Genomic DNA, 11,201 nt, shown 5'->3' with positions numbered 1-11,201 from the left:
GTGTGTCACTTGTGTTTGTCTCTTCCTGAGGTTGTTCTCTCGTTATTTTGTACTCTTTTTTTTATATAGTGGGTTGTTCATCTCTGACGTGGACGTAGGTCAGTTAACCGAACCACGTTAAATATTTGTGCCTCTTTTACTATTTCTCTTTTATTGTTGGATTTATCATCGTTCAAGGTTTGCCTTACTAGCTCCCACATGACACCTGATTATTTAGATCCTAATAATGTGAAGCTCCAGTTTTCGTTACAGAAGAGATATAAGAAAATAATCTGTGAGAATAATAGAGACTGATATTGTAGTGAGGTAGGAATATAAAAAGAGGGTTATTTCTTTTGAGTGTTGTAGTGGTCTTTTGAGTATTTTACTCGGACTTACAAAATGTAAAATTCCTTGCTATAGTGATATCAGTTGCTCTTCTCAGGGTCATGGTTTTTCCCTTATTCAAAAGAGTTTTCCACGTAAAAATCTTGGTGTCGTTGTTACTTTTTTATTCTTGTTAATTACCGTATCTCGGTGCTACGTTATTATTTTGCTTTTAGTACCGTGAATATTATTTTTGTAGGGGTTTTTATTCCTAACAACTGGTATAAGAGCACAGGTTCTGCTCATTCACTGAAATACTATTCACTGTCGGTAGTACTATACTCGGTGAAAAATAAAAATGTCCGGAGTAAAGTACGAGGTGGCAAAATTCAACGGAGATAACGGTTTCTCAACATGGCAAAGAAGGATGAGGGATCTGCTCATCCAACAAGGATTACACAAGGTACTAGATGCTGATGCCAAAAAGCATGATACCACGACAGCTGAGGATTAGGCTGACTTGGATGAAAGAGCTGCTAGTGCAATCAGGTTGTACTTATCAGATGATGTGGTAAATAACATCATTGATGAAGACACTGCACGTGGAATTTGGACAAGGTTGGAAAGCCTATACATATCCAAAACACTGACAAATAAATTGTACCTGAAGAAGCAGTTATACGCCCTACACATAGGTGAAGGTACGAATTTTTTGTTACATTTAAATGTGTTTAACAGATTAATCACACAGCTTGCCAACCTCAGAGTGAAAATCGAGGAAGAAGATAAAGCTATATTGCTATTGAACTCATTGCCATCTTCGTACGATAATTTGGCAACAACCATCCTGCACGGTAAAACTACTATTGAGTTGAAAGATGTCACATCGGCTCTTCTACTCAATGAAAAGATGAGAAAGAAGCCTGAAAATCAAGGACAGGCTCTCGTTACAGAAGGTAGAGGCAGGAGTTATCAAAGGAGTTCGAGCAACTATGGTAGATCCGGAGCTCGTGGGAAGTCAGAGAACCGATCCAAATCAAGAGCCATAAATTACTACAACTGTGATCAACCAGGTCACTTCAAAAGAGATTGCCCAAATTCAAGGAAGGGCAAAGGTGAAACCAGTGTCCAGAAGAATGATGACAACACAGTCGCCATGGTGCAAAACCAGTGTCCAAAGAGTATGTTCTCATAAGGGATGAGGGGGAGCCAGAAAGTCTTAAGGAGGTATTGTCCCATCCAGAAAAGAACCAGTGGATGAAAGCCATGCAAGAAGAGATGGAATCTCTACAAAAAAATGGCACGTACAAGCTGGTTGAACTTCCAAAGGGTAAAAGACCACTCAAATGCAAATGGGTATTTAAACTCAAGCAAGATGGAAATGGCAAGTTGGTCATAGACAAAGCTCGATTGGTGGTTAAAGGCTTCGAACAGAAGAAAGGTATTGATTTTAACAAAATTTTCTCACCTGTTGTCAAAATGACTTTTATTCGAACAATTTTGAGCTTAGCAACTAGCCTAGATCTTGACGTGGAGCAGTTGGATGTGAAAACTGCATTTCTTCATGGAGATTTGGAAGAGGAGATTTATATGAAGAAGCCAGAAGGATTTGAAGTAGCTGGAAAGAAATACATGGTGTGCAAATTGAATAAGAGTCTTTATGGATTGAAGCAGGCACCAAGGCAATGGTACATGAAGTTTGACTTATTCATGAAAAGTCAAACATACCTAAAGACCTATTTTGATCCATGTGTATACTTCAAAAGATTTTCTGAGAATAACTTTATTATATTGTTGTTGTATGTGGATGATATGTTAATTGTAGGAAAAGACAAGGGGCTGATCGCAAAGTTGAAGAGAGATTTGTCCAAGTCATTTGATATGAAGGACTTGGGCCTAGCACAACAAATTCTAGGGATGAAGATAGTTCGAGAGAGAACAAGTAGAAAGTTGTGGCTATCTCAGGAGAAATATATTGAACGTGTACTAGAACGCTTCAACATGAAGAATGCTAAGCCAGTCAGCACACCTCTTGCTAGTCATCTAAAGTTGAGCAAAAAGATATGTCCTACAACAGAGGAGGAGAAAGGGAACATGGCTAGAGTTCCTTATTCTTCAGCAGTCGGAAGCTTGATGTATGCAATGGTATGTACTAGACCTGATATTGCTCACGCAGTTGGTGTTTTCAGCAGGTTTCTTGAAAATCCTGGAAAGGAACATTGGGAAGCAGTCAAGTGAATACTCAGGTACCTGAGAGGTACCACGGGAGATTGTTTGTGCTTTGGAGGATCTGATCTAATCTTGAAGGGCTATACAGATGCTGATATGGCAGGTGACATTGATAACAGAAAATTCACTACTGGATATTTGTTTTCATTTTCAGGGGGAGCTATATCATGAGAGTCTAAGTTACAGAAGTGTGTTGCACTTTCAACAACTAAAGCAAAGTACATTGCCGCTATAGAAACTGGCAAGGAGATGACATGGCTCAGGCGGTTTCTTCAAGAGCTGAAATTGCATCAAAAGGAGTATGTCATCTATTGTGACAGTCAAAGTGCAATAGACTTGAGCAAGAACTCCATGTATCATCCAAGAACAAAACATATAGATGTGAGATATCATTGGATTCGTGAGCAGGTGGAGAACGAATCTTTACAGGTCAAAAAGATTCGCATGAGTGATAATCCTGCGGATATGCTAACCAAGGTAGTACCAAGAGACAAGTTCGAGCTTTGCAAAGAACTTTTTAGCATGCACTCAAACTAGAAACTCCGGTGTTATCCCCTTCAGGTGAATGGGACTGGAGGGGGAGGTTTGTGGGGTCCATCCCATAAATCAAGGAAGAAAATTTTCTTCCTTGATTAGCAGCCGATGTTTCCCTTCTGCATTTGTCAAATATGGCAGGCGTGCAGAAGAAAAATGTCAAGCGTAATAGGAGAGGTTCTGCCTATAAAAGAAGAGCTTCGGCTCTCATTTCTGACACACCAATCTCAGAGGAAAAATATATTTGAGAGTTAGAAAGAAAGAGTGAGGTTTCACAGATAGGGTATAAGAAAATAGACTGTGAGAAAAATAGAGAGTGAGTGATATTGTAGTGAAGTGGGAATATCAAAAGAGGGTTATTTCTTTTGAGTGTTGTAGTGGTCTTTTGAGTATTTAACTCGAACCTACAAAGTGTAAAATTCTTTGCTATAGTGATATCAGTTGCTCTTCTCAGGGCCGTGATTTTTTCCCTTATTCAAAAGGGTTTTCCACGTAAAAATCTTGATGTCGTTGTTACTCTTTTATTCTTGTTAATTACCGTATCTCGGTGTTACGTTATTATTCCGCTTTTATTACCGTGAATATTATTTTTGCAGGGGTTTTATTCCCAATATTTTAGAGAAGAGATTTAGCTAAATTATGTTTCTCGACCCTTTCGTTTTGGGTTAATATATATATTTATTTACGGTGAGCACGTATGTGTTAATTATTTCATATGTGCTTGTATGACTTAATGTAATTTGGCACTACCAAATCTATTGTAGCTCCAAACTCTTAAATATTTTTCTTTTCACTTGTCAAAGTTTCGTACTACCCAGTTTATGCAAGCCCTCGCTACAAATTATACATATACTGGCCCGAGCTATGAAATACAATAAAATATTATGAAGTTAATTTGCTTACGACCCACCATCGGCCTGCACAGGGCACAAGATTCGCCTTGCAATAGTAGCCCGGAGCTGCTAGCCGATTGCAACTAGAAAAAATGGGACTTAATAAACTTTTATATCTAATGATTAAACTAAAGAGCTACAAATTATGAAGTCAAACATTTTGTCCTTCACATTGGCATTTGATAATCGTTTTCCATTAAGGAAAATATATCCTAAAACGACCAAATAACTACGAAGTACTAAGTAGGGACAAGCTGGAAGGCTCTAAAAGTCATCATTTTGATTAACCGCGTCTATAAATAATTAATTAATGCCGAGATATTCTTCACCTATCTTTAAACAATCAACATATGTTAGGAATAAGAAAATTCGATCTATCTTAGGATTGTATTTTGGTAGGAAGGAAAATATTTTTCAAAAAACATTTTTCATAAGCAACTTTGTCCCACTATCTAACTCTGGAGATTTAGAGGCAGTGTTTGTCGTCAACAGGTTTCGGATTGAGTAGGACTAAAATAGAATATTTGAAGTACCAAATTCAGTAATGTGACTCATGAAGCATATGTGAAAGTGAGACTTGACACACAAGTCATCCTCACGAAATAAAGTTTCAAGTATTTTGAATCTATCATTCAAGACAATGGGAGATTGTCGTAATAGTAGTAGGAGCAGCAGCATCTAGTAGTAGTAGTAGCTAGTAGTGGTAGCTAGTAGAGCAGTCTCGTATTTCTTTACCTAAAAATTTTATAATTACCTGCTATTTCTTTTGTTTCGTTTGTCCTATAATCTTTTTGTTATTACTATTTATCTTTTCATGACTTCTTTACTGTTGTAATTCCTTTTCACTACTGCCGGTTTTTTTCCTTGAGTCAAAGGTCTAGCGAATAAGCGAAAACCGTCTCTCTATCTCTACTAGGTAGGGGTAAGGTCTGCATGCATACTACCTTCTCTAAACCCCACATGTGGAATTACACCGAATTGTTGTTGTTGTAATAGGATTGTTGTACTATCGGAGAAAAACACAAGCATCCAGCACTTTGTAAGAGTTAGCAATTATTTCAAATGGACTATCAGAGAAAGTCATTTTTCTCCTTTTAATGAAAATTATTTTTCAAAGAAATTATTTTTAGTGTTTGTTTGTCAGGAAATGACCAATTTTCTGGGAAATGTTTTCTTTCGTACCAGAAAAAAGAATTTATGCTAGGACTCCACGTTCATATTGAGGAGGTTGACATTTTAGAAGAAAATTTGGAGGAAAGTAAATGTCAGAGTCTGATCTTTGATTAAGGAAAATTTGTATGATTGCCTTAATTGACTCCAAAGAAGAAAATTCCCCTTCTATCTAGACTTCCATACGTACTATCCTTATTTTTTTCTTATTCTTTCTTTCAGCATCTATTCTTTTAACAAATTGTTTAGCCATGGAAATGAAGAACAACAATTCATTTCTAATACTCTTTCTGCACTTTTTATGCTTCAATGTCAACACTAATATCTCCTTTGGATCAGGGGACAACATTTCTACTAATGAATTTCTTTCCATTGGCCAAACAATTGTATCTTCAGGTGGAAACTTTGAGCTTGGTTTCTTCAAACCAGGTAACTCTCTCAACTATTACATAGGCATATGGTACAAGAAAATTTATCCACAAACTGTTGTTTGGGTAGCAAATAGAGAGAAATCAGTTGATATATTAGATGGTAATATGAGTTTACCTGTGTTGAGAATTATTCAAGGCAACTTGGTACTTCTTGATACAAATCAAAACTCAATATGGTCATCAACACATGACCATTATAACGACACTCGAAATAATTCGGTCATAGCAGTTCTAGGTGATGATGGCAATTTGATTTTGAGTGATGCTTCAAATACATCGACACCCGTAACACTTTGGCAAAGTTTTGATCACCCAACAGATACATTTTTACCTGGTGCTAAGCTTGGATATAACAAAATTACACAAAGGAAACATGTTCTGGTTTCATGGAAGAATTCGAGTGATCCAGCACCAGGATTGTTTTCCTTGGAGCTAGATCCAAACCTTGCCCAATTCATTGTAAAATGGAATAAGACTATACAGTATTGGAAAAGTGGAACATGGACTGGTGACACATTTAGCTTAGTGCCTGAAATGAGGATCTACTATGTTAACAATGAGAACGAGTCCTATTTTACATATTCGATTTTCAAGAATAGTACAACCACATCAAGGTTGATCATAGACGTCTCAGGACAAATGAAGCAACGAACATGGTCGAATAATGCAGCTGGTTGGAATGAATTTTGGGCTCAACCTAGAGAACAATGTCAGGTTTATGGTTATTGTGGGGCATTTGGAATTTGCACAAGTAATACTAATTCACCCTGCAATTGTTTGACTGGTTTCATGCCAAGATCAATCGATGAATGGAATTTGAATGATTATTCGGGTGGATGTGTAAGAAAAGGGAAGTTGCAATGTAGTGCCATTACTGAAGACAAGGATGATTTCTGGATGAATTTGACCATGATATTACCTACATCTCAATATACTAACGTCACAGTTGGAGAAGTCTCGCAATGCAGAGATACTTGTTTCGATAGTTGTTCTTGCACTGCTTATACTTATGATGGCTTAGGTACCTGTTCAATTTGGACAGGATATATCTTCAATCTGCAACAACTCAGCGAAAATGAAACAGAGAGGACTATCTCTGTCAAACTTGGCTCCCTTCAAGGTTAGAATAGCATCAAATGACTTACCTGTATTACTAATCAGATTTAACTTACATACAGTGGATAGTGTATTTTAACATGATGTAGCGGGGACTACCTTAATTTCCAGGTTATTAATATTACATTTTTGTGGACGGTTATCTGTAGTTATACTGTAGGTTATTTGATAAATTCCCTATTATTAATATTACATTTTGAGGGTAGAATTCCTTATTATTATGATTACAATGTAATTACTAAATTTGATTTTTGTTAACCATCTTATCTAAAAGCTTAAGCTATTAGAGATCATATTTTTATTTTTTTAATCATATCTTCAACAATTTTCCTTTTTTTTTTTTTTGTTAATCGGAGAGTTGGTTGAGCAGAGAAAATAGTTAAAACTCAAAATTAAGTCTTAAATCCATTTACTGGGAGTTTGAAAACTAATCTTTTCCTTTTGGATTCTAAATATGGTCCTGAGGTTTGCTAAAATTATGGTCCTTCTAGATAGATGTTCAAGATATCTAACTTGATTTCTGGTCGTTATTTTCAGCTCAAACTAAAGCGAAGAAATCAATAAAGCTTAAAGCTATCCTTGTTGCCATAATACCTTTTATGGTTCTACTCATATGCAGCATTAGCTACATTTACTATAGAAGAAGAAGAACGGCAAAAGGAACAGGTATAAATTTTGCTGAATGAATGCCATATGACTCTGAATAATGATCTCCTTTATAACTTTCGGGATTCCATGTCAAGGGACACAAATCTCTCACTGGCACAAAGCTGAAGGAGAAGCAAAAGAGTTGATGATTGAAAACGATGAGAATAAAGTCATTGATGTTCCATATTTTGATTTGGAGACTATTTTGGTAGCTACTGACAACTTCTCAAATGCAAATAAGCTCGGACAAGGGGGATTTGGTCCTGTTTACAAGGTTAAGATTTCTTTCTTGCATCTCTAAATATCGACTAGTTCTAACTAGCTTGGAATTAAGATAACGTTGATTGATTGGTCTCAATGGATCGATGTGGTTGTGTTCTCGTATAGTATTAAGATGGAAAAACTTTTGGCAGGGTATATTTCCAGGAGGAGAAGAGATTGCAGTGAAAAGGCTATCAAGTCACTCCGGACAAGGCATAGATGAATTTAAGAATGAAGTGACTTTAATTGCGAAACTTCAGCATCGAAATCTGGTCAGGCTTTTGGGATATTGCATTAATGCAATGGAACGAATTTTGTTGTACGAATATATGCCAAATAAAAGTTTGGACACATTTATATTTGGTAAGTCTGAAAAAATGTACTGTTATCTGAAAATTGTATGTTTTTGACATGATTATGGTATTGATACCATCAATGTTTTTGGACAACTATGCAAGATGGATCACTTTGTACATTACTGGATTGGAAGAAACGTTATGACATCATATTGGGCATTGCACGAGGTCTTGCTTATCTTCACCACGATTCACGACTAAGGATCATTCATAGAGATTTAAAAACTGGCAACATTTTACTAGATGAGGCAATGAATCCAAAAATTTCAGATTTTGGCTTGGCAAGGATTGTTGAAGGAACAAGAACAGGAGCAAATACAAAGAAAGTAGTGGGGACCTAGTAAGTATAACATCCCTTCCTATCATTATTTCTTGCAAATGATCCAACTATAGGTGTTTAGTTTTTCTTTTGTTTTTGGTTAAATTCTTATACTTAACACTTTGTCCACATTGTGTAATCTAGTGGCTATATGTCTCCTGAATATGCATTAGATGGACTGTTTTCCATCAAATCAGACGTATTCAGTTTTGGAGTAGTCGTACTTGAGATAATTAGTGGAAGAAAGAACACTGGATTTTACCAATCAGAAGAAGCGCTAAACTTGTTAGGTTATGTAAGTGACGAATCTCAAACTTATATACTGGTAGTCCTTTTAAATAGTCTTTATATCTAATTGAAAGTTATCACAGGCATGGAGACTGTGGATAGAAGAGAAGGCAATACAACTAACAGAGAAGTCATTACTTGAATCATGCAACATGAGTGAAGTGATAAAGTGTATCAATGTCGCACTCTTGTGTGTACAAGAAGATTCAAATGATCGTCCCAATATGTCAGATGTCACTGTAATGTTGGTAGGGGAAAATATGTGTCTTCCTAAACCTAATCGACCAGCTTTTGTAATGAGAACACACACGTCTAACATATCGTCTTCCTCCAAAGTTTCTAACAATCAAGTGACAATTACAATTGAGGCAGGACGATAACAACAATAGTGAGTAATATTCACAGTCGACATGTACATATGTTACATTTGTAATGTTTGCCTGCATATATCTGAAGCACTAGTATGATATCAAGATAGCAATTTTAGTCTCTGAATTATTGGGTTATTTATGTTTTAGTCCTCATGTTAGTTGAATAAGCACATTTAACTTTGAATTAAGCAAAATGTTAGATCACAACTTCATTAGTCATTCTCATTCATCCAAATAACACAACCTTAAAAGAATGACACATGAGATATATATCATATTTGGCAATTCCACAAATATTTTATGGCGGTTGTATCCATATCAGCTTAGGCATACCTCAACTATTGTACCTAGTACAGACAATCCCACAATTTTAGCAGCAGATTCCTCATCCATAAATATATTAAAGACATTTCCCAAAGCATCTAAATTCAACATATATGTCTTACATCTTACATTTAACAGTGAAAAACTTCCTACTTGAACGGGCATTTATGTGTTACTACATGGACCTTGCAATGTTTACAAAAGTGAAGTTATAAGACTGGTTTTAGACAAAAACTAAAAGAACAATTTTTGTAACTGATTAAAGTGAAACTTATAGGCTCCCCTCAACTGCTCTAATGGGTCAACTTTAAGTACCTTCCCACACCAAAAGTTAAACACATTGTACACGGTTTAACTTGACAATTTCTACTATAAGAAACACACAAATAACAAGTATTTTGAGTTGTCAGAAATTGAATATGGATTAAGAAAGAACCAGTCGTGAAGAGTCCCTTTATTTTCAGCAAAAACGGAAACTCCACTGTCTTGCTTACTTGTTCTCTGCTTTTCCTCTTCTTGTTTCAATTGTAGTGTGTTCATTTTTTGTTGAAAACAAAGGAAGTTAAGTCGGAGGGTTTTTCAGAATTATACTTTAGTCCTAAAATAACAGTAGCTTTTACTTTTACCCCTATAGTTAGCTTTTTGCACACTTTCCTCTTTTCCTTAAATACGGATCTGATGTATTTTGGACAACAAGTTGAATAAATAACTAAAATATCATTCTGTTAAGTTATTATTGAACGGTAGTTTTCAAGCACACAGTCACATATGGAACGCAACTAAATAAAGGTAGCTTCCCAATAATAGAAGTTTATATCATCTTCAACTGCACAATCACTCAACAAACGTTACATAAATTAAAATTCTTATAATCTCAAATGTTGAGCAAAAAAGTCGGACAGTTAGTAATATCCTCCTAAGTTTTATTGAATATTATGTTTCAAACGCCAAATATGGATAATAATATAACAGCACAGTTAGTACAGTGGTAGCTACACATGCATTCTTTTCCTTCTACTTCTGTTCTATTCTTTAATATCCTGATGATGGTTCATTAAATTTATCACATCTATCACTTGCATTTTTCAAACCTCTCTATATCTGTGCAAAAAGAAGAAGAAAAAAAGCCGAAATCTGTTAGTTTACTGGAACAGCAAGAAAAAAAAAAAATGCTGCTGCTGCAGGAAAAACAAAATGGCTAGATATATAGCAAACTGAATTCAGAAAAATCAGATTTGGTAATGCACAGTGAAAGGCTATGTTTTGAGTCAAATGAGCTGCTGCTCCTCATACTCTTTATTTTACAAAATCAGCCTTTTATAGGCAATTACAGCAACCCACAAAACATAATTGTAGGACTACTTACTAGACTCTTTGTTAGCAGAAAAACTAATGTCCTAGATATTAGGCAGACAAACAAATCAAAACAACTGACACAATCTTTGACTTACTCTATCAACAAAATCTGTTTAGACTATCTCACGTTTTGAAATCTTCGATGATAAATTTCTGATTGGCGATGGCTCCCTTCGTTGCATACGTAGAGGGTGTTTGGCTAAGCTTATAAGTTGGTATAAGCACTTTTGGCTTATCTACGCGTTTGACAAAATTAAAAGTGCTTATAAGCCAAAAATAAACCAAAAGTCATAAGTTGGTCTCCCCAACTTATCAAATTTCAGCTTATAAGCACTTTAGGTTTGACCAAAATATTTACTATTCTATCCCTAAAATATTTATTTTTAAAACAAAACTCTTCGTATACCCAGTTCTTAGCTGATTATTATTAATTTCAGTACTTTTATCCAAACACGTAACTGTTTATTTTTAAATCAGTTTCAGCACTTGAAAGTGTTTTTCAGCACCTAATGCTTATCAGCTACTCTAAATTAGCTAAGCCAAACTGGTTCGTAGTCTTGAGTTGTCTAAGGTAAAACATCTATCATAAGACAAGCAAG

The 11,201-nt window shown here is 35.6% G+C and overlaps 1 protein-coding gene across 2 annotated transcripts; it reads left to right on the top strand.

The window, feature by feature from the left end:
• Positions 1 to 5,273: 5,273 nt before the first annotated feature.
• Positions 5,274 to 9,020, top strand: LOC104230268 (G-type lectin S-receptor-like serine/threonine-protein kinase At4g03230). 2 transcript variants are annotated; one of them, XM_009783038.2, is made up of 7 exons: positions 5,274 to 6,683; positions 7,217 to 7,345; positions 7,423 to 7,601; positions 7,741 to 7,951; positions 8,047 to 8,284; positions 8,408 to 8,558; positions 8,635 to 9,020. In XM_009783038.2, the coding sequence occupies exons 1-7, from the start codon at positions 5,384 to 5,386 to the stop codon at positions 8,929 to 8,931; spliced, it is 2,505 nt and encodes an 834-aa protein (XP_009781340.1). In that variant the 5' UTR covers positions 5,274 to 5,383; the 3' UTR covers positions 8,932 to 9,020. The 2 variants fall into 2 exon arrangements, with proteins under 2 accessions (XP_009781340.1, XP_070018858.1); XM_070162757.1 differs by lacking the exon at positions 8,635 to 9,020 and having other exon boundaries at positions 8,437 to 8,520.
• Positions 9,021 to 11,201: the final 2,181 nt, after the last annotated feature.

The sequence above is a fragment of the Nicotiana sylvestris genome, chromosome 11, assembly GCF_000393655.2.
Source record: "Nicotiana sylvestris chromosome 11, ASM39365v2, whole genome shotgun sequence".
NCBI lineage: Eukaryota > Viridiplantae > Streptophyta > Magnoliopsida > Solanales > Solanaceae > Nicotiana > Nicotiana sylvestris.
This window is presented reverse-complemented; position numbering and strand designations above follow the sequence as displayed.

Excerpts from the sequence above, each read along its gene's own strand:
- LOC104230268 (XM_009783038.2), top strand. The coding sequence starts at position 5,384 with ATGGAAATGAAGAACAACAATTCATTTCTAATACTCTTTCTGCACTTT. Across the intron at positions 7,346-7,422 it reads AAGAACGGCAAAAGGAACAG|GGACACAAATCTCTCACTGG; the intron begins GTATAAATTTTG and ends TTCCATGTCAAG. Across the intron at positions 7,952-8,046 it reads TTTGGACACATTTATATTTG|ATGGATCACTTTGTACATTA; the intron begins GTAAGTCTGAAA and ends CAACTATGCAAG.